The sequence below is a fragment of the Agelaius phoeniceus genome, chromosome 2, assembly GCF_051311805.1.
Source record: "Agelaius phoeniceus isolate bAgePho1 chromosome 2, bAgePho1.hap1, whole genome shotgun sequence".
NCBI lineage: Eukaryota > Metazoa > Chordata > Aves > Passeriformes > Icteridae > Agelaius > Agelaius phoeniceus.
Genome location: NC_135266.1, coordinates 93,128,889 through 93,154,984, shown reverse-complemented (window position 1 = coordinate 93,154,984; position 26,096 = coordinate 93,128,889). Strand labels below are relative to the sequence as shown.

Genomic DNA, 26,096 nt, shown 5'->3' with positions numbered 1-26,096 from the left:
GGGTAGTGCCCTGAGTCAGGCAGGCAAAAGAAACTGGCTGAAAGTGCAAGCACTTCCATGTGTTTAAGCACCCTGATTTAGGGCACAGTGCCAGTGCAGCAGGAGCAGGTCTGCAGTGTCCCTTTGGCCTAATTTCTAATTTTTGTAACCATGGGAATGCTGTGGGGCAGTCTGAGGTTCTCCCCTTGCCTTATGGCCAAGTCATTGTGAGACTCTGTGGCACAAAGAATGGGAAAATACTGGTTCTCATACAGCACTCATAATTGGCTCTGGCTAACAACAGTTCCAGAGTTCAACAAACATGGTTTTCTCTCTCAATTTGTATGCCAGTTGCCATGGTAAGCAGGAAGCACAACCCAGGCATTTTCCTAAAGGGAAACTGAAGTCATGAAGGAGATAGGAAAGGGAGTCAAGCCCTGAGTTCAGCTGCTGAGTAGGAAAAAAAATATTTCATTTAACCTGATGATTCATCTGCCTTTTAGGGAGAACAGTGATCATGCTGCACTGCAGACACATCCACTGAGGCTAAAAGCACAAAACACTCCTTTTTTTTCCCCTCTCTTTGATCCCAGGATGGAATAAGGGACACATAATAACAAAATTCACTTCCATGCTACAGCTCAAAAATTGGCTCAATGAGAGCCAAGGAACTAAATTAATAATTTGTTTAAGTTCTTGCTTGTCCTTTACAAATCAACAGAAGTGCATATATGATGCACCAGCAGCCTTCATAGTAACTTCTCCTGCTCCAGCCTGGCTTCTGCTGCACAACAACTGGGATCACAAAGTTTTTTCATACTCTACTCTGCATTGCTCTGCATTATCAAAGGCAAGGCAGAATTCTGCAGGAGATGTGCTAAATAGGAGGACATGGTTGCACATCACTGAAACTTCAGCCTGGTAGAACTAGCAATGGTAAGAGAAAAGATTATTTTACCCTTGAAAATTTTAAAGCATTTCAGATAACAGTAATTCCATAGAAATCTCCAAGTCCTCACTTCATTTTCAGAGCTGCAGTTACTCTGCAGCTCCCATAACCTCCAATCAGAAAAGTGTGTGGTCAGGGCCTAGCCTTCAGTCCCCACCATCAAAGCCCACACAAACAGAGATCAGTGCCCTGGCCACTCACAAAACAAAAGAGGGGCTCAAACTCCGTGTCAGAGGACGACAAAAGCATTTGCACTGTATTCATAAACCAAATCCAGAAAAAAATGAAATGTTCCACAACATCACTAGGGCACAGATCTGTTTTTATAAAAACTCCAGTTTAATCTCATGGCTGAGACCTGGCAAAACATCTTTCTTTTGTGGCTGTTGTTTTCTTTCCTTTTTTTTTTAAACAATCACGCACAGAGGCAGGCAAGTCCACACAGAGGAAAAAAAGCTTAACAAAACTGCAATTCATCAGAGCTAGCAGGAAAAATAATCACAAAACCAGGGCCAGTGGGATGGAGACAGTCCTCTTCATAGTGTCCAGCTTCCAGCCCTTCTCTTGACCTGGCAGCAAATAACATTCAAAGGGGACTAGTGCCTGCAAGCACAAGATCCAAGGTCTGGACTGCTGTATGGAGCCCTCAGAAAGTTCCTGCCTTCTGCCATCCTTCCTTTCTGGGGCTGTTCAAGTCCTACTCCATCTCCAGTCGAACTCGGTGGGAAGTTTTCCATTCCTTGCTTGGAGCAGAATTAGTAAGCCTTTACATCAGTTAGGAGCAAGCAAAGGTTAAACAAAATAGGGATCATCCCTAGAGACTTTTATTCTTTTTTTTTCCAGAGATGGAGAGAAGCAAAAAGGACAACTGCAAAACCTGGGCATGCCTGAAAGGTTGTATGTGCTTCAGTAGATTGTCTGCATTTTCAAGGCCTGGGGAGAAGCTTGTGGTGGAAAGCTAAATCAGCCCTTGAACTCTGGTCTCCCCTGGTCTTGTCCCTCCTTTCCCAGGACAAGATCCTTCTCAGGAAGGCACATTCAGGCCTTCTGCCCACCACAGATTAACCAGAACTAATTATCTACTCTGTGGGCAGAAAGCCAACTTGATCTCACACTCTCAGTGCTGCAAATGTAGCAGCAGAAAGCAGTTCCACACATCAGCCCAAGTTTCACAGATGTGTAAAATACTATTTAGGCAATTCCTTCATGTTAATTACATTTTCTTTTTTTAATACATTTACATAGAGTGATCTTTTATATATATATATAAGTAGATATATATATATATATAAAAATTTAAAATATTCACCATTACAGGTGTTTCAGATTCCATAAAGAAAGAAAAAAAATATTTTGATTGCACCATTTGGACACTGGATGAGGGAAAATGTTGCAGACTTCACAGATGCTCCCTAATACAGACTTAAGTTCCTCTGAAGCTCTAAAGGTGAAACAATAAGTACTTCAGTCTTTCTACAGTGATAGCATGAGATGGACAGCCCAGAGGACTGGGGTTTATAAGGTAAAATATAACCTTCATTTCTGTTTACTCTCCTGCCAGTGAGGCAGCTCCCACACAAGCTAACATTATCCATGTCCCTCCCTTCCATCAGGGATTCTCACCTTTGTCAGCTCAGCTATTTCACTCTGAGCTAGTTTAAGGGAAGCTGCACCAACCCTCTGATTACATGGGAAGAGTAAATGAAATTTACTCACTCTTCTTCCACTTGTAAAAGCCGACAAGCAACACATGCTGGTGATATTTTGTCATGTCTGCTACTGGGGCCATCTGCAAAGTGGGCAATAGCCTTTACTTTTCACAGTCTCAGGAGAATTGAAATGTACTGCAGGGTCTCTGAAGTGATCCTTGTGCAGCTGCAGATGATGAGCCAGTCTTTTTAGGAAGGTCCTTTCAATAATACCAAGAAAAAAACAGCTTTGCTCACCTGGGCCAGACTCATCTCCCATAAATCCAATCTATCCTTCATCATAATGCTTCACAGATAAACAAAGGAAAAACAGAAGCAAAGCCCACAAACAAACAAACAAACAAATAAAAACAATAAAAAACAAACCCAAAACCAAGGAGAAAAAACACAAGAAAGAAGAAAATCCTTTCTTAAAGAAATCAGGTCTGACCCTGAAACTGCCATTGGGGATAGCTTGGTAAAGCTGGATCTCAGGAAGCTCCTGCCACCCAGCCAGCACCATTCAGTGGGAGGTGGCATCTGTCTTCTGGCCCTGTCCAACTCCCAGGCTCTGGTCCTTCAAGCAGACTGCAGGTACCAGTATCAGCATGGGTCCATCATCAAAATTTACAGACTCTGCAAAGGCTGAATCTGGAGCTAACAGGGCACCTTGCAACTAAGAACATGCTTTCATCTCGGCAGGACCTGGGACTTTATTTTAAGTGCTGTGGATACATCAGCTGAAGGCTGGAGATGAAAGCGTAGATAAGCAATGGGATCAAGCTACAAAATTGAGATATCATTGCAGCATCTCTGCTTAATTAAAACCCAGGACCCAGATCTGAGTTCAAATTCTGAAATATCCTTAAAAGGTATAGTCTGGATACAGATCTTACTTGAGGCTGATCTTTAATATCAAGTAAAGATTTCTAATAATTTTCTCTTGCAGGAGTTTCACCACTTATGCCAAAAGCAGTATTACTTACTGGAATGCTGTTAAGAGTTGAGACAGTGTATTATATACAAATTGCCAGACCTCATTTCTTGTTCATAGATCAGCTTATATGAGAATAAGGAGGTGAAAAAAATGGTTGTAACATGCCAAGGTTTCATCACATTTTCTTTTCCTTCTGATGCATTACTTTGTGAGCTTCTCCCATCTCCCTTCCAGCTGCCTTGGAAGTCAAAACTTCTAGGACCTGAGAGACTATAAGTCCTTGTCCAAAGCAAACTCTTTTGTTGATGCCAAAAAACTGGGCATCATTTCCACAACTTTTGCTTCCTCTAAAGCCTTACCACAATACCTTGTATCACACCTTCCCTTGGTCACTAACCCAGCCACAGTGATTAAAAGCTTTCTCATGAGGCAGTGCCATGTATATGCAGTGTGGAGCTGTGCTAACTATGAGGAGCGTGAAGGACTGGAAATTCCCTACTTTTAATAAGAGGCTGCACAGGCATATTATGGTCTGGGAGTAGAATAATACAATTCTCATGAAGCCGCATATTCTGGGCCTGCTGTCCACAGCTTGCCCAGGTAAAGCATAGGCTGCTGCCTGTGAAAGAACATGGACCCAAACAAGAACTCCAGGCTCTCATCTGGTTTAATAATTTCCCTCAACAAAACTAACAGCACAGACTTAGTTCTCTGCTCTGTTCCCATGTGGTACTGTACACAAATAAAGAGTGCAGTGGGGAGGATCAAAGACTGCAGCTCGTGACGAGGAAAAGCCCTCTTGTTTTTCACATTCCCTTTGGAAATGGAAGGAGAAAATTCTGCTTAAGATGTATTGCTTGCATTTGTGGGCCTATAACTTCTCAAAAATACTCTGGCATATCTCTCCTTTTGCAATCAAAGAGTTCAGAGAAAGTACTGCATGGGGGGGCTCAGGGCCCTCCAGGCACAATGGCACTAATAAAGTGACACAGTCTGTACAGACCAGGAGCTCATGGGGTGAGTTTACTAACCACTGGAAATTGCCAGTACTTCACAAAACAAAGCCCTAAACACACGTCTTTTGGGAAATTCTGGCTGACACTCATTCTGGTGGCTATAGCACTTCCTAAGAGTTTACTGCTTAAACTATAGCCCATCACAGCCACCTGAGGGCCTGCAGACAGACATCTCCAGGAATGATGGCTCCTGCAAGCACATTACAGGGACAATCTCAGTGCTGGCAGCAACACCTGTGTTCCCATCTCCTCTCTAGTCACCAGTGACACGTAAATTGCAGAGACAGCACAGGCTGTACCTGACTTTGCCATCACCCACAGTCATAGATCAGGCAATAGATGAGCCTGTGGTGAATGCAGAGTTAGAGGCTTTATAAAGGAAGCTTTAATTCTATTCCCATGGCAGCTGTTGCATATCTGAACACATATTTGCCTGTAACATTAATGTTTCCTTCAGGAGAGAGTTTAATTCACTTCAAATCTCCCTCTCAGGACTTGTTCATGATCTGTTCTGCAGTCCCACAAATCATCCTCTTTACCATACTCTTAATCAATCTGAAAGCACTGAGGTCCAGGGAGGTGGCAACGAGCCACACTCTCAAAGAAACAGTGTAAAATCATAGGAGAGGAAATTTAAATGGAGAAGAAGCACCTGGGGACATGCCACACAACGGCAAGGAAAGACCAAGGGTCAAAGATATGTCAGTCAGGGTACAAGAGGGCAATAGCCCAAGGATGTGGAGATAAGGAGATCCTCTTGCTTTTGTCTGCTGTTGGCAGTGTGGAGTTCAGCTAGAGACAGCTGCAGAGGTGTCATCTGGCTTTAAGCAATGATGAAAACAGTTGATACTGGCCCTCAGGGTGACCTTGCCTTGGCTTTCAGTGCTTTCAGCCTGAGGGGTCTCCACTGCTGGACAGCCAGCTGCACACTCATTCCTCATCACACCCATCCTGTGTGCCCAGGGAAGGAGAGACTGAGCACTCAAACTCCTGAGCAAGACCTGGAAGACTGAAAGAACAACTAGGCCTTTCGTGTCCGGCTGCTTTCATTCCAGCCCTTGCACAGGCTGGAAATAACACATCTCTGATGCAAGGAGAGAGCTGGAGGCAGCGTCTTCAGGTTGTGTGTGTGTTTATCACTGGAACACCCTTGGGTGCCTCACACCCTGTGTGATTTGCTCATGCCAGCTTCACCTTCCTCTTCAGCTATCCCCAGCCTCCTGCACTGTGTATTTACACTGTGTAAATCAGAAAGTCCTTCATTGCAGTCTGGGAAACAATGGTAGGAGTTCCCAAACATCTGGACTTACCTCCTCAGCAGATGTTGTGCCCCTGCACCCTGAGCTGCAGTGTTTTGTAACCATGTTTCCTCTCAGCCCTATATCAAAATTATACAGAGATTTACCTTTCCTTTTTTCCATAGGGAGGATGAGACTTTCACAGAGCTTGTTAGAGAACAGGTGTGAGAAATGCAAGTTCCCTGGGACTGGCTTACCATTAAAAAAAAACAGACAGTGAGGGACTAGGCAGGAGCAACAAGGGGAATGAAAAGCAAGATAAAGATACCATGACCTTCCATAGCAAAAGCCTTGCAGGAAACCATAAAAGATTCAGGTCCATCTTGCACAGAATAGTTTTAACAACAGCAAAATGGTAACAGAGTTGGTCTTGGACACTCCCATTCCAGCCATCACAGAAAAGGAATAGGAGGAGCAGCTGCTACTCAATCTGCCTCCCACTTCGTCCATCCAGGATCACAGAGCGCCTCTGGGGCTGGTAGAAGCAGCTGGTGGAGGTCTCCAGTCTCTGGCCATTCTTGGGGATGGTCATTTTGTTCCGCAGCGTCACCCCCGCAGGGTCGGACAGATCGCCACAAATGGGGCTGAGGGCGGTGCTCTGAGTGGGGCTCCTGATGGGCGACAACAACACCCTGGAGTCTGCTGAGGACGAGGGGTGGTCCATGATGGGGAAAGGGGGACTGAAGAGAATCAGACTCTGGGGCCTCCCGGGCCTAGATCTGTAGGAGGGTTTGGAGAACCCGGATGGCCTCTCTATCTTTGAAGACTGTGGGTTATCTCCAGCTGCCTCCCCACCAGAGGTACGCTTTCGGCGCAGAACAGGGGCATCCAGAGCAGGGTGGTGACTGGACTGAGACGGCTCCAGTGGAGAGCCTAGGCTGCCGTGCCAAGGGCAGGCTGAGTCCTTTTGAGCTGGGTCACTGTTTTCTTTCTCTGCTTTGGCTTTCTTCTCTGTCAGCGGGCTCTTGGGGGCCTCCAGATGGCTCCATGCCACCCGTGGAGCTGGCCTGATGGCCTGCTTGGCATCTGATTCCTTCTTCTCAGCAGCTGGAGCAGCATTCTGAGCCTGCAGGGGCTGGGGGATCTGGGTGTACTGAATCTTGGGTGGTATCACAGGCACTGCTCTAGCCTGGCACATCTTAATCATGAAGGAGGTCCTGACTGCTGACACGCTGACGGGGGCAGAGTTACGACGGCCGGTGGTGGCGTGGGCCACTGCCAGGTAGTCCAAGTCTAGATCCATGGGGGCATTGAAACGGGACCCCCAGGGAACACCCCTAGTGGCAGCAGGGCAGTGTGTCGGCAGGGACGGGACAGAATCGCTGCTCTTTACTTCCTTCTGCCCATATAGGAGGTTCCCAGGGGCAGATGGCATGGACAGGCTCTCAAATGTGAAGAAATCTGGGGCTGGGAGGAGTGAATCCAAGTTGAGGGATGAAGGCCTGGTCTTTATTTTGCGAGGTGTTTCTTCACCTTTATTACTCAGCTGTGACTCAGCGGCAGAACACAATGCTTTGGTGACAGTCTCTCCTCCCAGGGCAGTGTCCTGAGAGATGGAGAACTCCTCCTTTGTGTTCTTAGTCTGTGAAGAACTGCCTGGGCTATTTTGGTATGGCAAAGACAACTCAAGCTTTGGGCTCCAAGGGTTTTCTTTGCTCACATGCACTTTCTTTCCATCTGTCTCCAAAAGAGGGACTCTGGAGGGTCCTGCTTTCTCACCTGGTGCTTTCTCCCTGATAAGGGGATACTCAGCTTTTGGAGGCTCTTCTGAAGGACTTGGGCTGTTCTCATCTTGCATCGCTTTGCCCAAAGCAGAGGGGGACATGGGTTGTGTTTTGGACAGCTCACAAGTCACTGAATGCAGGATGTCACCACAGGGCTGCTGCTGGTCAGGGGCATCTATGAAAGAGAACGGGGTGGCCCACAGACTCAGCACCGTGTCTTTGCTGTCCAGGGAGAGGCTGCGACTGAAGCGCGGCCTCAGAGAAAGGCTTGTCTCTGCCCTCTGCCTCTGTGGGTGAAACTCCTGGGTCATCTTCTCCTGAATGTCCTTCAAAGTGGGGGAATGGAGAGGGCTTGTAACCCACTGGTGATCCTCCCAAGGCTCCACAAGTTCTAAGCTCTGCACATTATCTGTCCAGGCATCCTCATCATCCTGGTCAGCAGCATCCTGGGTTCTGCTAACAGCATTGCCTTCCTTCCCCTCCTGGATTCCAGCTCCACTCAATGCCTTGGAGGAGAATGTGTCCCTTCCGTCAGTAGTCATTATCTCATGTTTCTCCCTCTCAGTCTGGACTCTGGTAAGACCATCCTTTTCCCTCTGGAGCTGGTAAGTGCCATCTTTTTCTTTCCCTGATTCTGGACATGCTCCTTTGGAACAAGATAATCCATCACTAGTGGCAATCTCACTAAATTCTGATTGACCATGAAGTGTCCAGTCCGGGATAGGAGTGAGACATTCACTCCTGCTCTCCCCCATTGACTGGTGGTTCTTTGGAGTGGCTGAGCCTGTTGGAAGAGTGCCCAGCTTGGGAAGGGCTGAAGCAGCACCCTCCTGTGCAACTTCATCAGACTGGCAGCTGGGGAGGCTGTCTCGTTGCTCCATGCCACTGGCACCAAATAAAGGCACCTGAGTTATCTGTGGTGCTCTGCTTTCAGATTTCTGCTCAGCAGGTGTTGGACTCTGCCCTGGGCCAGAGCAAAGACTATCTGTTTGTTCTGAAGAGGAGGATTCAGAAATTGGGCTTGTCTTGGGAACAGCTGCTGGCAAGAGCAAGAGCTCCTCTTCAGGTTCAATGATTTTCAGTTCCTGCTGTATCTCTGGCCACAGTGGTTCTAGAAGGGCATTCGATGGGTCCTCCTCAGTCTGAAAAACAAAGGAAATGCCATCACCTGGGAACTCACAACTTCCTAGTAAATACCCCTCCATTTTCCCCAAACAGCCCTCCTAGAATAGCCAGGCTCCTGGATGAGCACACTCATGGGTACAGAAACACAGACACACAGACTGCTACCAGTTCAAGGAAGAAAATGCATCTATAAACAAGTGGGTTTATGGAGGAGAAGGTCTGAGGTGCAGCCAAAAGGAGGCCTGGACAGACATACTGAAATATGTGAGCTGAATGAGTAGCTGGAATGTTCCAGCCCATTTCTCAGCAATTCCCATTCAGGCTTGCTTGGCCTTGCCAGAGAAAATGCATTCCCAAACTGCACACAAACTCGAATGAATAATCTATTCAAGGAGATACGCCAACAGATCTTTAAATAGCTGTCCAGAGATGAGTATCGCTGTAAGGAACTTGGTGAAAAGGCTTTGCTAGAGATACAGAGGAGGCAAAAAATAGTAAGAATTAAAAAAATAAAATTGTGTGTAGAGAATAGGAGTAAAAAGGACTGTTCAGGCTGTCCAGGACAAATGGGACAGCAAAAATAGAAGGGGAATTCAGAGACCACGGGTCAAAATGTTCAGACATCCGGACAATCTCACATCTGGAGAGTCTCAGAGCAGACAGATGGTACAGACTGAAATTCTACAGTTACAGGAAAAGATGACCAAAAGGGGACAGCAGGTAGTTACATAAAGGTAAATCACCACATGGTGATTTCACAGAAGTGAAATAAATCAGTTCATGGCCAATTATTGGTGCTGCTTGGCCTAAGTTACAGACTGTTTTCACAACTACAGACACACAATTAAACTTTAAACAACCTCCCAGCCACCACCATGACATGGTCCCCCACCTTTCTCATGCCTTCTTCCTTACCACATCTCTTAGGCGTGATCCTTCTTCTGTCTTAGCCATCTCAACCTCCTGTTGGTCACAGCTGCCTCCTGAGGAGACATCCTTCATCTTGAGCTGTCCGTGCTCTGCTTTGTCTGCTGGGAGAGGTCCCTTATGGAACTCTGAAGCTGGTGTTTGTTCCAAGGTGGGACTCTGCTCTGAGGACTGCTGGGGGCTGCTGGTGCTGCTTGTGCAGCTGCCTTGCCCACATGTCTCCTGATTTTCTGCTGCTGGCTGTGGTGTTTCCAGGGACTCAGGTTTCCCACCTGCCACCAGCTCCTCAGGATGAGAGCCTGGATCAGAAACACAAACAAATGTAACTACTTGAGACTGAAACTTGTGCCCTGGGACAAAGCAGTGTTGCCAAGAGCCAACACCAACTAACAAAGCTAGGGAGCTCCCTCCAGGCACAACCAGATGTTTCTGGGAGGTCACCCACCTCCCCAGGCTCCTCACTGCAGTAAGCACCACCCTGACCTGCTATCAAGCCAACATCCACCCTGCTATGGGTTAGTTTCTTTCCTGCCACAAGCTCAAGCTGGAGAAACCTCCACACCACCAAGCTGCAGGGCACTTCCAGCAGCCCAGCTGAGGATCCATACTCCCCTCCTTAACACAACTTACCTCTGGGTGCTGCCAATGGCAGAGCTGGCCCTGGCTGTTTCTCCTTGTGCTCTGCTGCCTGCTCTGTCCTTGTGTGGGTCCCTGGCTCCAGAGCAGAGGGGCTCGTGCTCTCCACCAGAGAAGACAGCTCCTCTAGACTGGAAAGGGAATGCTTCTCCTTGGTGGGCAGGCGGCAGGGTGTGCTGTTGGTGCTGATGACTGCCGATACCCTCAGCGGGACAGAGACAGCAAATGGCTCCGAGATGTTCAGGGCTTTCCTCTGGTGATGAGGAGAGGCCTCCAAGGGAAAGAGGCTGCTTGGGAAGCCTGACTTGGTGGCTGTTTCAGAGGTGTAGAACATGAGCACTCCTTTGGCTGAAGTCTGCTCATTTTCAGCATCCTCTGCTACCTGGAAAACCTTCAGCTGCTCCGGGGGTGACTTCACCTGCGGTGTCCGGGGAAGACCTCTCTCCCCACCCAGCTCTGAACTTCCTTTGGCCCCCATGGCAGATCCTTCCCGCTCCCACTCATTCTGCTTGCTGAGGTCATATGAGCTGCCTGTGCCTCCTGTCCGTATCTTGGTGGGAACAAAGAATCCTCCAGTAGTCACTGACCGTTTGAACCTGCTTTTGTCATCCTCCCCTAGAAACGGGAACAGAGGAGCAAGTCAGTGGGAAGCAAAGAACTAGCAAACAAACTTCCTCTGTGAGGAGCCCTCCTCAATCCCTCCAGGGATGAGTCCTGCCCTGCTGAACACTCACATTTATGCAGGTAGATGAAGCCAAGTGGCACTGAAGGCTTTCTATGCTCTAGCCTAGGGCTTCCTTCAAAACAGGCAGGCAGCACAGGACTGAATGCTCTCCAGTGGAAGTCAGCTCAGACTTTTATTAGACACCCTTCTCCATCCAATGCAGCCCAGTCTAGGGCTATCACATAGTGCCCACAATGCACACGCCAGCCTTTGTCACCTTTTTGTAAGCCTTTTTCACCTACAAATGGGATTTTTGTGCCCAGAATAACCAAGAAAGAAATCGAAGCAGTCCAACTGCCAAGAAAGGTGCAGCTAAACACAGAGGTAACTCTCAGGTGGATGCACTGAGATAAACAACACAGGAAAGAATAAAAAATGCATGCACACAGAGGTGGGGACACACATCAGCAGCCATGGCATAAGTACAGGAAGATACACAACCTGGTGAGATAGACACAGACTGCTCTTCCATTGAGGGTGGTGAGACTCTGGAACAGGCTGTCCACAGCAGCTGTGGATACCCCATCCCTGGAAGTGTTCAAGGCTTGCTCAAGTGTTGGTACCACCTGGTGCAGTGGAAGGTGTCCCTGCCTGTGGCAGGGGTTTTGGAACTAGGAGATTTCTAAAGTCCCTTTCAACCCAAACTATTCTGTGATTCTGTGATCCATGCTGCTGAAAATGTAGAGCTGCAATCCTTCCCCCTTACAGTACAGGCAGGCTAGGGATGTCTCACCTTCCACTGGCAGGGAGCACAACGAGTCCATGCTCTTTGCAGGCCGGATAGTTGCTTTTTCTGTAGAAAAAAGTTTTAGAAGCAGGTATCAGATCCTGTGGCTTTGCAGGCTTCAGCCCATAAAGATCAAAGGCTGCATACATATAGACAGGCATGCCAGGCAGACATTTTCCATTTCCAAGCATTCCCCCATGTATCTACACCACATGGCTTATTACCCACAACACTTGTCCACACAGCTGGGGATCTGCTAGTGCTGACAACAGCTTTGCACCTGCTGGACATGTGGAGAGCTATACTTAACCCAGCCAGACAACACCACCTCCACTCTGAAGCAGTTAAGCATCCCCAAAGCTGCCATGTGCCACTCCCCTCCCCAACTTAGTCAGCCTATTGGTTGTGGGGGACTTTTTAACTAAACAGACATAAATGCCTTATCACCTCTCATTCCTGATAGCAAATGTTGGGTTATTTTTACGTTGCACTCCCAGCTCTTTTGCTGATGTGAACATACCCTGCCTCCAGCAAGAACTCTGGGAAATTTCTGAGGGCAGTGAGAGACCTATTTTGCTGGCCATCCTCACTGGACTTGCTTGTCCAGAAACAAGCTGTCATTTGTTACTATACACTCTACAGGTCTGTTCCTGAGAGGGTTTGGAAGCTTGTAGCTGTTACTGCTGTGAAAAAGGAAGGGAGGTGGAGAAATGTAGCTGGCAAGGAAGACAAGTGAGTCTCTGGCAGCCCAGAAAGGGTCCATGGAGATCTGGAAAATGTCTGGAAGTAAAGTTTGCTGTTTACAGAGTTGCACAAAGTAGGTAAAGCAGAAAGTCAGCAGGCTTGTTGGACTTCATTTGTTTATATAATTGAGGCTTCTGGCTCTAACTCTCACAAGAGCATAGGAGAAACTCCAGCTACTTTTTACATTTATATGGCATCCTGGCTTTTTACTTTCATAGGACGTGATGTCTTGAGCGCTGTTTCCGCTTTCCAGGAGGAACAGAATTCAAGCTGGGGAACTGTGTAAGTCACATTTTATGTGACTTACAGATTTGTGTGCACAGACTCAAGCTATGCTAAAGCATGTGATGAGTTTCAGCAGCAACTTTGTCTGCTCCCTCACATGAGGCCGTAAGCAGAGAGCACTGAAAAATGTAACAGAGGAGCACAGAAAGGCACTGCTTCAGTGCTGAAAACTCTGCACAAGGCTGTGCATCTGCATGTCCTCCTGGTGAAAATGTCCAGCCCCCCGTCACTCAGCTCTGTCCTTGGAACAAGGCTCGGCCTCCACGATCACTGGGGCTGCCATCATTCCTGGGCCTCCTTGGGTTAGTGCTATTTTGGGACAGAGTATTCCTTATCAAAGTGAGAAGGTGATCCCGTGATCAATATAGGATAGAGAGCTATTTTGAAGTCTGTCACGGCCACACTGTGTGAGGCCATCTGTACATTCAAAATATGGGGAAGGCAGGGTCCAAAAAGAGCTGGATCCAGCATTTGGCTTCACACTCATTTCTGATCCAACTACAGCCTCTCCTATATGTGGTGGTAGCAAATGATGCCAATATTAAATGTTTTATTTGAAGTCCTACAATGTTAGGCAGTGGTCCTCCAAACACCAGCTCCTGAAGTCATGAGGTTATATAAAGAAAAAATCCACTTTCATCTCCCTATAGAAAACAATTCCTTGACTTGGAGATACCAAAAAAAATCTGGAACATATAAACCCAAAACATTTCTTTATAAATTCAAAATAAAAGGGCATGCTTTCTTTTTAAGAATGTGATTACTTTTGAGTCAAGTTCATGATTTTTAGAGCTTGAGTCATCATTTCTTAACACTGGGAACTGGCACTGCCATGTGATTTTCTAGGAAGCAGAGTGTTTAAGAGATTGCAGCCCAGGAGAGGTTAGAACTTGGGATTACAGCCAGAAGAAAACACAACTTCTCTCTTGTAAATTCTGCAAAAGCAATGGCTTCCCTCAAAGTGCTGAGAGACAGAGCTGAAGGCACTCCTGGTGCCTCATTTTTCACAAAGACACTGAATGCAGTTGGTTCTTTAAAGTCCTTTAGTGTAAGGACAGCCTGGAAGGACAGCCTAGAAAGACAGCCATTCACCCAGTGCCACATAATGAGCCTCAGGAGACAGAGACTGGCTGGGCTGGAACAGTGGACTAATCCAAACCTACACATTTCCTAGTCCCCAGACTTGACAGCTGGACAACAGGAGCCTGTTTATCAGATACCAAAATGCAATATTTACTGTAGCTATCTGTCCAATCCTCCTGGAAGGGTGTTTCTTGCCATCACAGGAAAATGAGATGGGCATGAAACCAGGCAACAAGGAGGACCCCATTAGACTATCTCAAGCCTATGGCATTAGTGGCAAGTGGATACAGGCTGTCCCATGCTACCAACAACACAGGAGAAAGCCTCAGAGAGAAATATTCAGCTGTAAAGTGTGTTCTTACCAGAGAGCTTCTGTGCCCTTACAAAGACACTCCCATTTCGACTCAGTTTAGACTTTGATTCTGAGCCAGAACGGCCCAAATTAAATATTGACTTCCATTTCTTGGACTTGGTGGATAATTTCCTCCTGTAAGAAAAAAAGGCTCAGATGGTCACCAAACCTTAGAGACTTTTGCCTTTTTAATGCCCTCCAAAGGCCTCTGAGCTGTCTCCCCTCAACACTTTCTATTTTTTTCTTCTCACACCTCTTTTAACTCTAAAGCATGCAAAGCATAGCCATACAACCAACCCTTGTTGGCTGCATAGGTAGCAATCACGCTGTAAATGATTTATCTGTACTGCTGGTTTAACTATTTCATGGATGGAAAGACACCTAAGCCTTCAGATAGTTAGTTCTGGCATCATGCTACAGCAACAGTGATTGAGCAATCAACCATGCTTGTCTCCAGAAAAGAGTGGTTTTCAAAGCTCAGACTATCCTGAAATAAAGCAAAAGAAATTGCTTTTTTAACAGGCTTTAATGACACAATGTATGATACATTCCAGGGAACTGATGTAACTGGTACCATTTCTCAGTGCACAAAGTTATGCTTTAAAGACCATGTCTTATGACAAAAATAAAGGGATTCCTTAACGAGAACTAGCTATTAATGCTTCTCAGGCCAACCTTAATTTAATCACAGGTGTTATATATTCATGTGCAAATATAATGTACTAACCAAACAGGAGGAGGTTTAAGGGAATTAAACCAATTTCTCATAACTCTCAGAGGAAGTGGGACACCAGTTCCCTGAGTCTCTTTGGAAATCCCAGCTTTTGCAGAAAGAAGCTTCTTGTCCTAATGCAATTTTTTCCTTGTATACATATTTCTTTGTGAAGATCTGTTTCACTTCATTCTCATTCTGACTCCTCCTTCAACCTCCCCATCTTTCAGAGCAAGAATTCTCTTAGCTCCCTGTGCTGCTCTCCATATTGGACTTTCTAACCCCATATTTCTACTTTTCTTTCTGATCAATACACAGAGAAGTACAAATCAGTCCTTCAAAGGGGATTAATATTTGGGGATAGGACTTCTCAAATGAGAAAGGAGAAGACACTCTAGAGGGACAAACATATTTTTGTCTTAAGCTGGTTATCCTCTTGCCAGTGTTCTCTTAGATGACTACTTTATGCTTCAATATATCAAGTGCCAATAAATATCTTTGTTCTGGTGCTTTCTGGGTCAGTAGATTAATGAGCTTCCTGCTGTAGAGGCTATAATCTATCTGAACCAGGCAGTAGAGTGGCCATATATTAACAGTTAGATAGACCAATAGATAAATACTTATTCTGGGCAGCTGTGCCAACAACTGCAGCAACCTCAGCTGCAATCAGACTCTTCTCCTGGCACAGACGTAGCTGGCATAGGTGCCACTATGTAAATGTCTCTCCATGCTGGGAGTGAAAATGAACCTTCCTGCTTGGCTGCAATTGCAGAGGAACCAGGAGAATGAAGAATCTGGAGCAGGTCAGTGGCACCAGGCATGCCCTGGACCAGCCACCAGCAGGTGGAACTCGTAGATGAGCTGTGCCCCAACCTGCTCCATGCTCATCCCGTGTTTAGCCAACTTCTGAGCTGGCACAAGGATGTAGACAACTCATTCCTCCTGCAGGAGGTCTGTGAGGTTCTGCCCTGATGGAGAGAGGAGAGCTAGTGAAGCCATGAACCCAGCACCTGAAATACTTCTCAGGAGTAGCTCTGCCTCTTTTGAGGACACTGAATTTTCTTTGTGTAGTGGCAGTAGATTCAGATGAGTGCAGGTATGGGGGTATCACATTAACAAAAGGATCATGCCCAATCACACTGGGGAACCTGCACTTTTCTGTTTGTGCTTTACACTCCTCTTGTCACTTACTTGCTGTCAGGAAGATCAACAACTGTGTGGAAGAGGGACCCAATTACAGGCACAATTTCAGGCAAGCTGTTCTCTCTCCTCTCCTTCCGAGCAGGATGGGATGCAGACAGACTCCGTGCCTGGGCTTCTTCCAGGCTCACCAGTTTCATTGGCAGGGAGGCCGAGGGGAGGGTCAAACTTTTCACAACTGATGCGCTCTCTGAAAAACAAGAAAATACATTCCAGCCTGGGGTGAGGAGAAATGAGAGCAAGAGCTTCATGACTTTATTTAACTGGAACATCTCCTGTGGAGGGGGGAAAGAAGTGGCACGTGCAGGGAGAAAGGCTTTTTGTCAGATAAGCCTTTCAGCTCCCCAGCAACCTTATCCATCTGAGAACATTCCCAGCAGGGGCTATGCTTGCCAGCCAAAGGCTGTGTTGTGTGGATTTGCTTCCTCTGCTGCAGACACTTCTGTGTGAAGGAGGTGTCTCTGAAAACAACCAGGATTCACACATTCCCTTTACTCCTCCCTCACTCCCTTCCTCCATCTCACCCCCACCCTCCCTCAGTTTTGGAGCAGTTCACTCCCTGATCCCAATTTGGTTCTTTCTCTCACTTCCACATCTTTCTCCTTGTCTTGTTGCAGGATGGGGGATTGTTCTAAAAACCAGCATTACTTTAACTTTTTAATCCATTTCAGGGACACAGAAAGCAGTCTCACTAATAGCCCAAAGTGTCTGTTTGTGGGGGCAGGGGCAAAGCCATGTTAAGGTAAAGATGGGCAGAATGAACTGACACAGGGCTGCAGAGCAGAAAGGTGGATATTGCCTGAGTACTGAAGGTATCAGAAGTCTTTTGAGTGTGTAAAATGGGAAGGTGCATATTTCTGCAATTATGTGAGGTCACTGTGGATCCATGCTTTCTCACTTCCCAGTCTTTGCCAACAAAACCATCACTAAACAGCAAAATCAGCATCTCTGGAAACTATTGATGTCCCAGGAAAAAATACATCTCTTTTATAAAATGTCCACAGGAACAAGATAAAAGTTTTTGGAGCACAAGATTAATTTTTTTTTCCAGGAGTGCCTGGGAGTGTGACCTCTGACTTGGGTGGAAATAGTGGCCGCAGGGCAGGTATTGTTGGTATGAGGAATTGTAACTGGGGGAATCTGACAGAAGAGCTGAGACTGTGGCTGATGGACTTATAGAGAAAGTTTAGACCAATATTGAGAATCAATCAGGTGGTTCTTCCTTTTGGAGAAAGGGTTAAGCCACAGGCAATCATGCAAAGGATGAGACATAAGGCAACCTGAGAAAACACTAAAGGAGGCCAGTATTGAGAAAGAAAATGTTGAAGATAGGGATGAAGAAGACAAGAGTAATGCGATATTGGGCTCAAGGTGTCTTTGGGGAAGTCTGTGCTAATAGCAAGGGTTCTGTGCTTGTAATGTTAGTTGAAGGGAGAGATGAATGACATAGCAAGTGACACGGGAAGTGGCTCAGGGAGGTTGCTACCAATGTTCTCTGCAGAGCTGGCTTTCCTGTTGTTGTTGAAGATCTGATCCACGTGGTTCAGGATGAACTCGATCACCAACTGCTGCACTCGCACCTCCAGGAAAGCTGCATCCCCATTGCAGCCAACTGCCTCAATCTCCTTCGACCTGCATGAGCAAAGAGGGGTACCAGTAGTGAGCATTGCCACACACAGCCCCTGGCAAGGACAGACCAGATTTCTTCCTGCAAGCAAGGCAACTGGGATGATTTCCCCACTCTTGCTGTACCTCTTCCTCTCCTTCCCTCACAGGCCCTGATCTCCTCTTTGTCTTTTCACTCTTTTAAAAATTATTTTCTTTGATTTCTTTGCCATCTCTGCTACTTCCTTTCCTGAATGTGTTATTTTCCCCACATGGCTTTTACATTTTCAGCAGGTAAAACTGTGACTCAGTTCCATTCTTCTCTCTTTTTCCTATTTTAGCTATGTCAAGGCTGGGCCTGAAAGACAACACAGGGGCCTTCAAAGGCTGCTTCTACTTAGTGCTTCAATGACCTCTCAGTGAAATCCCTTAGACCCTGCTCAGTTCTTCCCCATGCCAATTTCTTCAATACTTCACCAGGTGCCCGAATAGTCTCTTTTCTGCGCCCCCTGTGCTCCCACATTCTCAATCTTGCTCTCAGCAAAGGAATATTCCTTATCTTGACATGCCTAAGTGTTGCTGTGCTGAATTATCTTTGGGCAATGGATCCTTTGTAAAGTTAATGACTGGTGTGTTAGATAACAGCTTGGGGCATTGCCAAGAGGATAACCCTGTAAGGAGACTGCAGTTGCATTGCTTGCTCCTTTCTTTTCCTCCCTGGGACTTGTACTTATTAAAGATTGCAAAGGAAAAACAGACTTCATTTTTTTTTTTTTGACAAGGACAGATGTTAGAATGAAAATGTCTCAGTAGTAAAGTCCCAATTTATGATATTCAATAGAGTCAACATTTGATTCATTTTCCGAACCTGCTCTGGCATTTTTGGGATTCAGAAGGGTGAGATATCTCTTTAGAGCATGCTTTTCAGGCCTGTATCTCTCTAGCCAACGTTCTCTGCCAGCCCAGGGCTACCCTGATGGCTCTGCCATTACCCCTCTCCTGCCCAGCTGCAGTCCTGCACTCTCCTTGCATAGTTCATTCCTCTAAATACAGGGGTATTGGATGGATGGAAAGGGAATTTTGACAAGATACAAAATATTTAATTTTTCTTTTCCATATGCTATTTTTCCTTGTTCTGCTTAGCTCTACAACATAGCAGCCAAACCCCTGCCTGCATCTAATCCAGGCTTCTTCACAGCAGAGTGCCAGGCATAACAAACATGAAAAACTAGCTGGTGGTCTTGAGATCTGACACTGGCTGCCATTTCAAGCCCAGCAAGCTCATCTCAATTTTGCACAAGCAGATCTGGGAACAGGTCTCTAATATTATTGCCCTGTTTTTCTCCCTTCTGATCCTTGCTGTCTCTCACTGCCCTGCTGCAGAAGCACTGGCACCATCAAAAATGTCATTAACATTCCCAAGTGATGAGTTAAGTCCCCATTTCTAAATCTGTGCTCAACTTGCAAATAACAACTTTTTTTTAATAAGAAACACACAAACCCACAAGCTTCCTTGGATGCTGACAGTAAAACCTTAGATTATTCAACCTGGAAGAAAAGCTGTTTGCTCTGCTATGCTCGTCCCTTTAGTTGCTCAGCTTTTCCGCATCTTTGCATTTCCCTCAGGTCATTAAGCTCAGATGCTGCCACTCCCCTTGGAACTCAGCATGGTGCTCTGGATTAGAGGAACCTCTACCGTACCTGAGGAGATTTGGAGCCCACACCAAGGCCAGGTTTCTGGTGTGCATGTTGGTCATGTTGCTGAAGGAGGCCAGGTGAGTCAGGTGCTTGATCAGGTATTCCAACGTCCTGCAGTGGTTTCACACAAAGAAAGAAAAATGTGTCACGTTACCAGGGCCTGCCTGCTGGGAGAGCGAGGCTCAGAGCCAGCCCTGTCCCCTCCCCAGGTGTCTGCAATGGCACCACAGAGCCCATGGGGCAGAGGAGACACAGCACCAGCATCTGCACGGGATGGCAGTCAATACCTGAACAGCTGAGCTCCAGCTGGGGCGGCCAAGGGTGGGGCATGAACCAAACTATCCTTAGCATGATGGGAGCAAAGAACACGGGAGATGGGTGGAAGAGGGAATGGCATGATGCAAAGGCTGAGCTCAAGCACCTCCAGCAGATCATCTTCTCCTTACCACACCCAGGACACTGCCCAAGGGTGCCACAGTGCTCATACTTGGAGAAGGAGGATGGTAAGACTGCAGCAGGGACACCTTGTTCTGTCTCTAACAAAGGTTTGTTCAATGATATTTAAATGCCCAGATAAATTGTTGCCAGATTTGGAAATGGTGAGTCAGCTTTTGGAAATTGATTTCTGGAAATGAATCCTAGAGCTATTTCAGGCACTATTCCCTGATGAGGGTGAGGTCACCAAGCTGATCCTCAGCACCTCTGTGGACACAATCTTACCTGTAATGTGATGGTGGGAGCTCCTGGATGACATTTTGAATTCGTGCCAGCTGCTCGTCCTCGGGGAAGCGCGACACTGCTTCCTGCAGGGACACAAGGAAACAGTACACCCTGGCAATGGACTCAGGGGAAAAGCAAGAGGGATAAGAAGGGTCACACGAGACACCCTGTCTCAGAGGGAATGCTCTCTTGTTACCCTGCAGAGCTATTGGAAGAAGAAGTTTCTTTGTGTCCCCAGCACAGCAGAGATTTCCCGCACTGTTATTCCATGTCTCAACACACCATGCCCAGACATTCAGATATGGTGGTCAGTATTTATGGGAGAGGGGCAATCAAGGACTTAGACCTTCAATTACAAATTACAGGGGATTTTTTGGTTTGTGTTGGTTTGTTTTGCTTTGCTTTTCATGGGGTATTTTTTTGATTCTTTTCACTTTTTTTTAAATTGTGTAATGATGGATGAAATAAAAAGAGAGGAGAAAGAGAGAAATAATGGAAAAAGCAAAAAGCAATGACACCCCCAAAAATAACCTCTTAAAACATGTTTTTCAAGCTGTGTTATGAGAATACCTTGGATATACATGTTCTGTATTCTTCAAAATAAACAATATTTTGACTGTCATAACAACATAGCTGAGGGGATTATTTTTGTGGGTTTGCATCTTTCATGATGGAAGAAGCCATAGCAGAATCCCTGCCCAGCAGATTAATAAATTCTTATACTCAGGCTTAGACAGAATCAAAGTTATACATCTCAGTCTTGAGCAAATCTCTACAGACCAAGAGCTCAGAGAGCCATGAGGAGCTTTTGTCAGCATTCCTAGGAGTTCACTGCATTGACATTCATCTGTTCAGCTATTCCCTTTCAATATTTCTACTGGGGGAGGACAAGCAGTTCAGTGCACGACTGTCTGGGAACCTCCTCCTACCCACCCGACTGCCGCTGGAGTTTGGAGCGAGTTCAAAGGAAGATGCTGTGACCCACACAGCCAGTACAAGCTTTGCCTCCAGACAGATGTCAGCTCTGCCATGGGAGGAAAGGAAGGAAGCAACCCTTCCCAAGCCATCCATCACTTAAACATCATGAACCTGAAATTACCAGCGACTTCCAGAGAAGCATCTTCCTGCAGTAGCCACTACAGCACCCCCCGTGACGATGCTACCACCGCTGGTTTTGTCACTGCCCTCTTCCCTGCAGATCACTTCTCATCTGCAACCAGCACCTAACCAAACACTGCCAGTTTCCAGGCCAGAGAAGTGATGGCAGATCAAAACAAGTGAGCTCACTAGTTAGGGATATATGAGATGCGCATGTATTTGGTTTGCCCAAACTAAAGGCAGGTTAACTTCTTCTAGTGATTTTACAAATGTCTATGTGTTGGAATGTTGGGGCACACAAGACAGATGATGGACCTTGGACCTGGTTAACATAAGAGATTTGGTAACAGGATGCCTTGGCAAAAGCAAACGGAACTTTGAAAATTAGACCTGGATTGCAAGAAGATTAAATCAAACGGGTTTACCAGAAAAAGAAAATCCCATTAAACTCTGCAAGCAAGACATGTTGTTATATGCATAAGTTTGCGTATGTGATTTTAACCTAATCATTGTAGTACACATTACTAATCTCCCTGAAATAGTATATAAGTATTTGTATCCCACAATAAAATCAGATTCTGATCACTGAGTCAGTCTCTCCGTCTCTCTCCATTGCCAACATCTATGGTGCCTTAAAAAAGAAGCCCAGAAATCTGAAGCATAAGAGCTCTTGTAATCTCAATACAAAGTTTCCAGTTGAATAGCCTTGTCCAAAAATGGTGACTGAGAGAAATAAAAACTTTAACTGGTGGACCTTAGATTTCAACTAGATTGTACAGAATATTTTCTCCCCTGGTGCATATTTTCATTCCCATATTCAACCTTCGGGTCTCAAAGACCTAATGATTAGACAGCAAGTGAATACCAGCTTCTCTGAGGTCATGACCTGTTCAGTCCTCCAAGCCACATGTCTGACCCACACAAGCTGTGCTTTTGTGACCTGAGGAGCCCTGCAAAACTGCAGATTACAGCAGCAGAATACAAAATTCAAGGAAGAACCAATAATTCAATTTCTTGCATATCTGTTCATCATGGTATGGATTTATGCCATTTAAGATTTTTTTTTAACTCCGCTAGTGATTCTGGGAGTCCACAATTCATGAGCCCTGGTTAACAAGTGGAATACAGTCCAGAGAGAGAAGGTAAGCTTGGCCTCCTAGAGCTGGTCCCTCTATGCCCAGGCTAGAACAAGCCAAGCAGAGTCAACTTAGCTATCCTGAGAAACAACCATCCATCACTAGGATACAAGATGGCAATCGTTTGGCAAAAATTCATAGCCAGTGAGGTCATGACCGGGATGTTACACCTGTGAACTTGACATAGTGATGACCAAAAGGACAACCCTTCCCTACTCATAAAGAATTTGACTTTCCTTAGACAGAAATCTCTGAATCACTGTGGTGACTCAAAGTGCAGCCTATCCCAGCTCGGAGCCAGCTCTGGCTCAGTCAGGCTGGGATTAGTATGTGTTCTTTATTCCTACCAGCACTCGTCTGCTGAGGTACAGCTGCCACTGTTCCCTACTCAGACACCCCACGCACACACACGCTCCTAGGGGGTTTTCTGCTCCTTGGGGAATTGGTCTTTCTTCTTTCTTTCCTCCTAGTATCTGACTGTGCTTCCTGTCAGCTGGGTTACCAATTATAAATCCCTTCTGAGCAGGCTTACATGAATAATGGATTTAGTGGCTAAGTGGAAAAACTGAAAATCCAGAGATTTAAAAAAACCAACCTTTTAGGTCAACCCAAAGTGATAACATTTTGGGAAGATGGCATAAGATTTTAGAAAACAACTGTTCAAGGCTGACCAAAAGCATCACACTCAAACATTAGTTACAGAAATTATAATTAAAATTTTGAACTATTTAACCCTTTTCTGAAAGACATTTTCTGTAAGTTAGATGTGTTGATGTAACATTGAAACATTTCCTTTAGAAAGTACTTGTAAAAGAAACACTCAGACAGTTACAGAAATGTTTTCCCTTTTGTTTTTGAATAAAGCTATTTACCAAATGTATCTACTGAAAATCTGCAAGTCATCATCCCAAAACTTCACTTTTCAGCAAACATTCTTTCCTAAAAGAAGTTTCCATCTAAATCTTAATGTTTCCTTTAGAGCATTTTTTCTTCCATAAATCAGTAGTGATAGCCAGGAAGACACCGGCCAAATAGCTCCAACAAGAATGAGACTCATCAGTTACAGTGAATGGTTGAATGATACCCTGTATTTTCAAGATCCTATTCATCCTGACTGTCTCCAGCAATCCTACCTCATATCCTCAAAATCCTTATATCCTGAGGATACAGGTCAATTTTTCAAATCTGTTCAGGATTTTCCCTGAAGATTTGACTCTACATCACCTTGAAACAAAGACCAATCTTACTTAAAATTTGGAACAGCAAGACACCTGACATTACTGCACGGCTGTCAGGCAGCACAGCAAGCCACTACCACCCCAAAATCCCCAGCAGAGTCATGTCCCTAACAGCTACCTGACTTCTTACAGCGAGTTCCTGCTTGGCTGGTCCCATCTGGCTTTGCCCCACAGCAAGCACCCCTTGCACTGACACCTCTTTCCAAAACAGGCAACAGGGAGACTTTGGAGAGCATCTCCTTGTGAGGACCCCATGGATCTCTCCCAGTGCCTCCTGTCCCACAGCAGTGTCATTTGGTAGTGCTTGATTCAGGATAGAGGCAACTCAGATAGCAACACCTGATTTTGCAGAACTTCTTCTCTGCAACATCTGACATTTTTGGCAATGGCTGTCACCTCCTCCTCCCACTAAATGGGAAAGAGCAGGATGACAGAAATTCTTAACAAAGGACGGATGTTTCTAACACTGAGAAAACAATCTTTCCCATCCCCCACACCAGTTATCTTAAGAAGTTGGTAAATTCTTTTAGCTGGACGTGCATACCTTCAGCATGCAAGATTTCAGCCTCAATGATGGAATGTAAATTTGCTGGTGTCATAAAAAACTGAAAGTAGATTTAGAGAGCTAAGAAACATGCAGCTTTAATAACAAGCATAGCTTGCTGTGCCACCTTTTAATAAAATATTATCTGTCATCAAAATTAGCCAAGTCTCTTAAAAATTCAGGCTTTGTGGTCTTATATTTCTGCTCCCCCGCAGTCTGCTCCTAAGCTCCAACTGTATCCACGTATAATCTATGGCTGTTTTCCAGAATCAAGTAACTACTCTTTGAATTGTAATCTCTTTAAACAAAGTTAGAGATTTCTGCTTGGCCAGCTGCCACTCTCCTCTGCCATTTGTATTTATAATGTCATCATGATGGACCCGATATGCCGTATCTGGCATAACCAGTACCCTCATCTGCAGCCCTACAAACAGTATGAAAAGTGTGACAGATGCAGAAATGTTGATGCTTTACACATGGGCTGGGCAATCAATTTGTGCAGGTGTCAGGGACAGTTGGAAGGACAGGGATCAGGAAACCTCACCCCTGTGATTATGATCACAAGCCCAGGTGAGCCAGAAGACTCAGTGATGGACAGTAATGAGGAAAAGAAAGAGAATTAGTAGTGCTGGGAGGAGGTGCACAATGGGGATAAAAAGAGGCAGCAGAGAAGTAATGCTCAAAGTGAAAAAATGAGCAAGATGAAGGGGAGGAAACAGCAGACAAACTGAGAGAAATAAACATGAAATGGTGAAAAGAAACAAGGACAGGGAAAGAGAGCCAACACAAGATGAGAAGGGAAGAGCACTGAGAAGTGTTTATATGGATAGATGCACCAGAAGCCAGGACATTGGAGTGAATCCCAAACAGCTGTCATGGAGGAATCTGCAGCACATCCACACTGCTGGAGAGAACAAGAACAGCCAAGGGTCTTACCGTGAATTTCTTGTAGAGCTCATAAGTGAGGAGAGGGTTGGGCAGTTCCCTGAAGTACAGCTTGCAGAGTGACCCCACACAGTGGATGTCCTGGAGGTAAACTTCCCTTGTCAAATCTGGGCATTGGTCAGAAACAAACTCTTGTCTGAAACAATATGGAACCATAACAATATGGGTGAATAAGAGCTGTAGCAGGCCAGTACTCCACCCTCATTTACAGCTAGAGAAAAAACAAATGGGAAAGCAGAGATGTCTCTTCAGGCTGGCCCTGATTGCGTCCCAAGTTCAGGGCCTGAGGTTTCAATTAGTCTCCATTATCCCAAACGCAGGGAGCAGACCTCAAACTGATATAAAGAGATTGCTTTGTCCCAAAGTGGGAGAGAGCAACTCAGTATTTGCACTGAGACCCTCCCTGCCTTTCCCATTAATAGATGCAGAGGGAGACATAAGTTTTTTTGAGCTAATCCCTAAAATGTTGTTTTCTCCTGTTAGCAGCTTCAAAGACAGTTTATGTTCTGCATCAGTGTGGAGCTCTGTTGGCCACAGTCTGTACCTGAGGGACTAGCACCAAAAAGGTACTGAGCAATGTCCCTGACACTCCCAAACGTTGCCCTTACCTCAACTTCTGTATGTTGGATGTCACTCCTGAGAGCCGGTAGATCCCATCCACGATGCCATGAGTCTCAATGAACTCCGCACAGCTCTTCAGCACATAAGGGACTACGAGAGGAGAGCAAAGCAAGATGTCCAGTGAATACACACTGACAGCTCCCACAAGTCACCACAGAGGAAACAGTTCCATGAAAAAACAGCAGAGGCTCTCTGTGGATGCAGGGAAGGGTACAGCAATGAAAGAAATACAGGGCAAATAAAAAATAGCCCCTGCAAAGTGGCCATGAGGATATGCTGTGGTTGTGCCATGCAACGCTCATTGACATGTGACAATGACTGACCCTGAAGTCACAGTAACATAGCAGAAAGAAAGGTAGGGTTTCCCTCTCTTCATTTTTCTTCC

At 45.8% G+C, this 26,096-nt stretch overlaps 1 protein-coding gene across 1 annotated transcript in view; it reads right to left on the bottom strand.

Moving 5' to 3' along the window:
* Window positions 1–1,246: 1,246 nt before the first annotated feature.
* ARHGAP31 (Rho GTPase activating protein 31) overlaps window positions 1,247–26,096 on the bottom strand; it is a 60,505-nt gene continuing 35,655 nt past the window's right edge. Inside the window, exons 2-12 of the mRNA XM_054627861.2 lie at window positions 25,699–25,801; window positions 25,082–25,226; window positions 20,130–20,212; window positions 19,413–19,520; window positions 17,593–17,738; window positions 16,098–16,296; window positions 14,205–14,329; window positions 11,737–11,796; window positions 10,274–10,894; window positions 9,632–9,942; window positions 1,247–8,733 (exon numbers count right to left, since the gene is read on the bottom strand). Coding sequence (XP_054483836.2) covers window positions 6,289–8,733; window positions 9,632–9,942; window positions 10,274–10,894; window positions 11,737–11,796; window positions 14,205–14,329; window positions 16,098–16,296; window positions 17,593–17,738; window positions 19,413–19,520; window positions 20,130–20,212; window positions 25,082–25,226; window positions 25,699–25,801 — 4,346 coding nt within the window. The 3' untranslated portion in view covers window positions 1,247–6,288. The remainder of the gene's footprint in view (window positions 8,734–9,631; window positions 9,943–10,273; window positions 10,895–11,736; window positions 11,797–14,204; window positions 14,330–16,097; window positions 16,297–17,592; window positions 17,739–19,412; window positions 19,521–20,129; window positions 20,213–25,081; window positions 25,227–25,698; window positions 25,802–26,096) is intronic.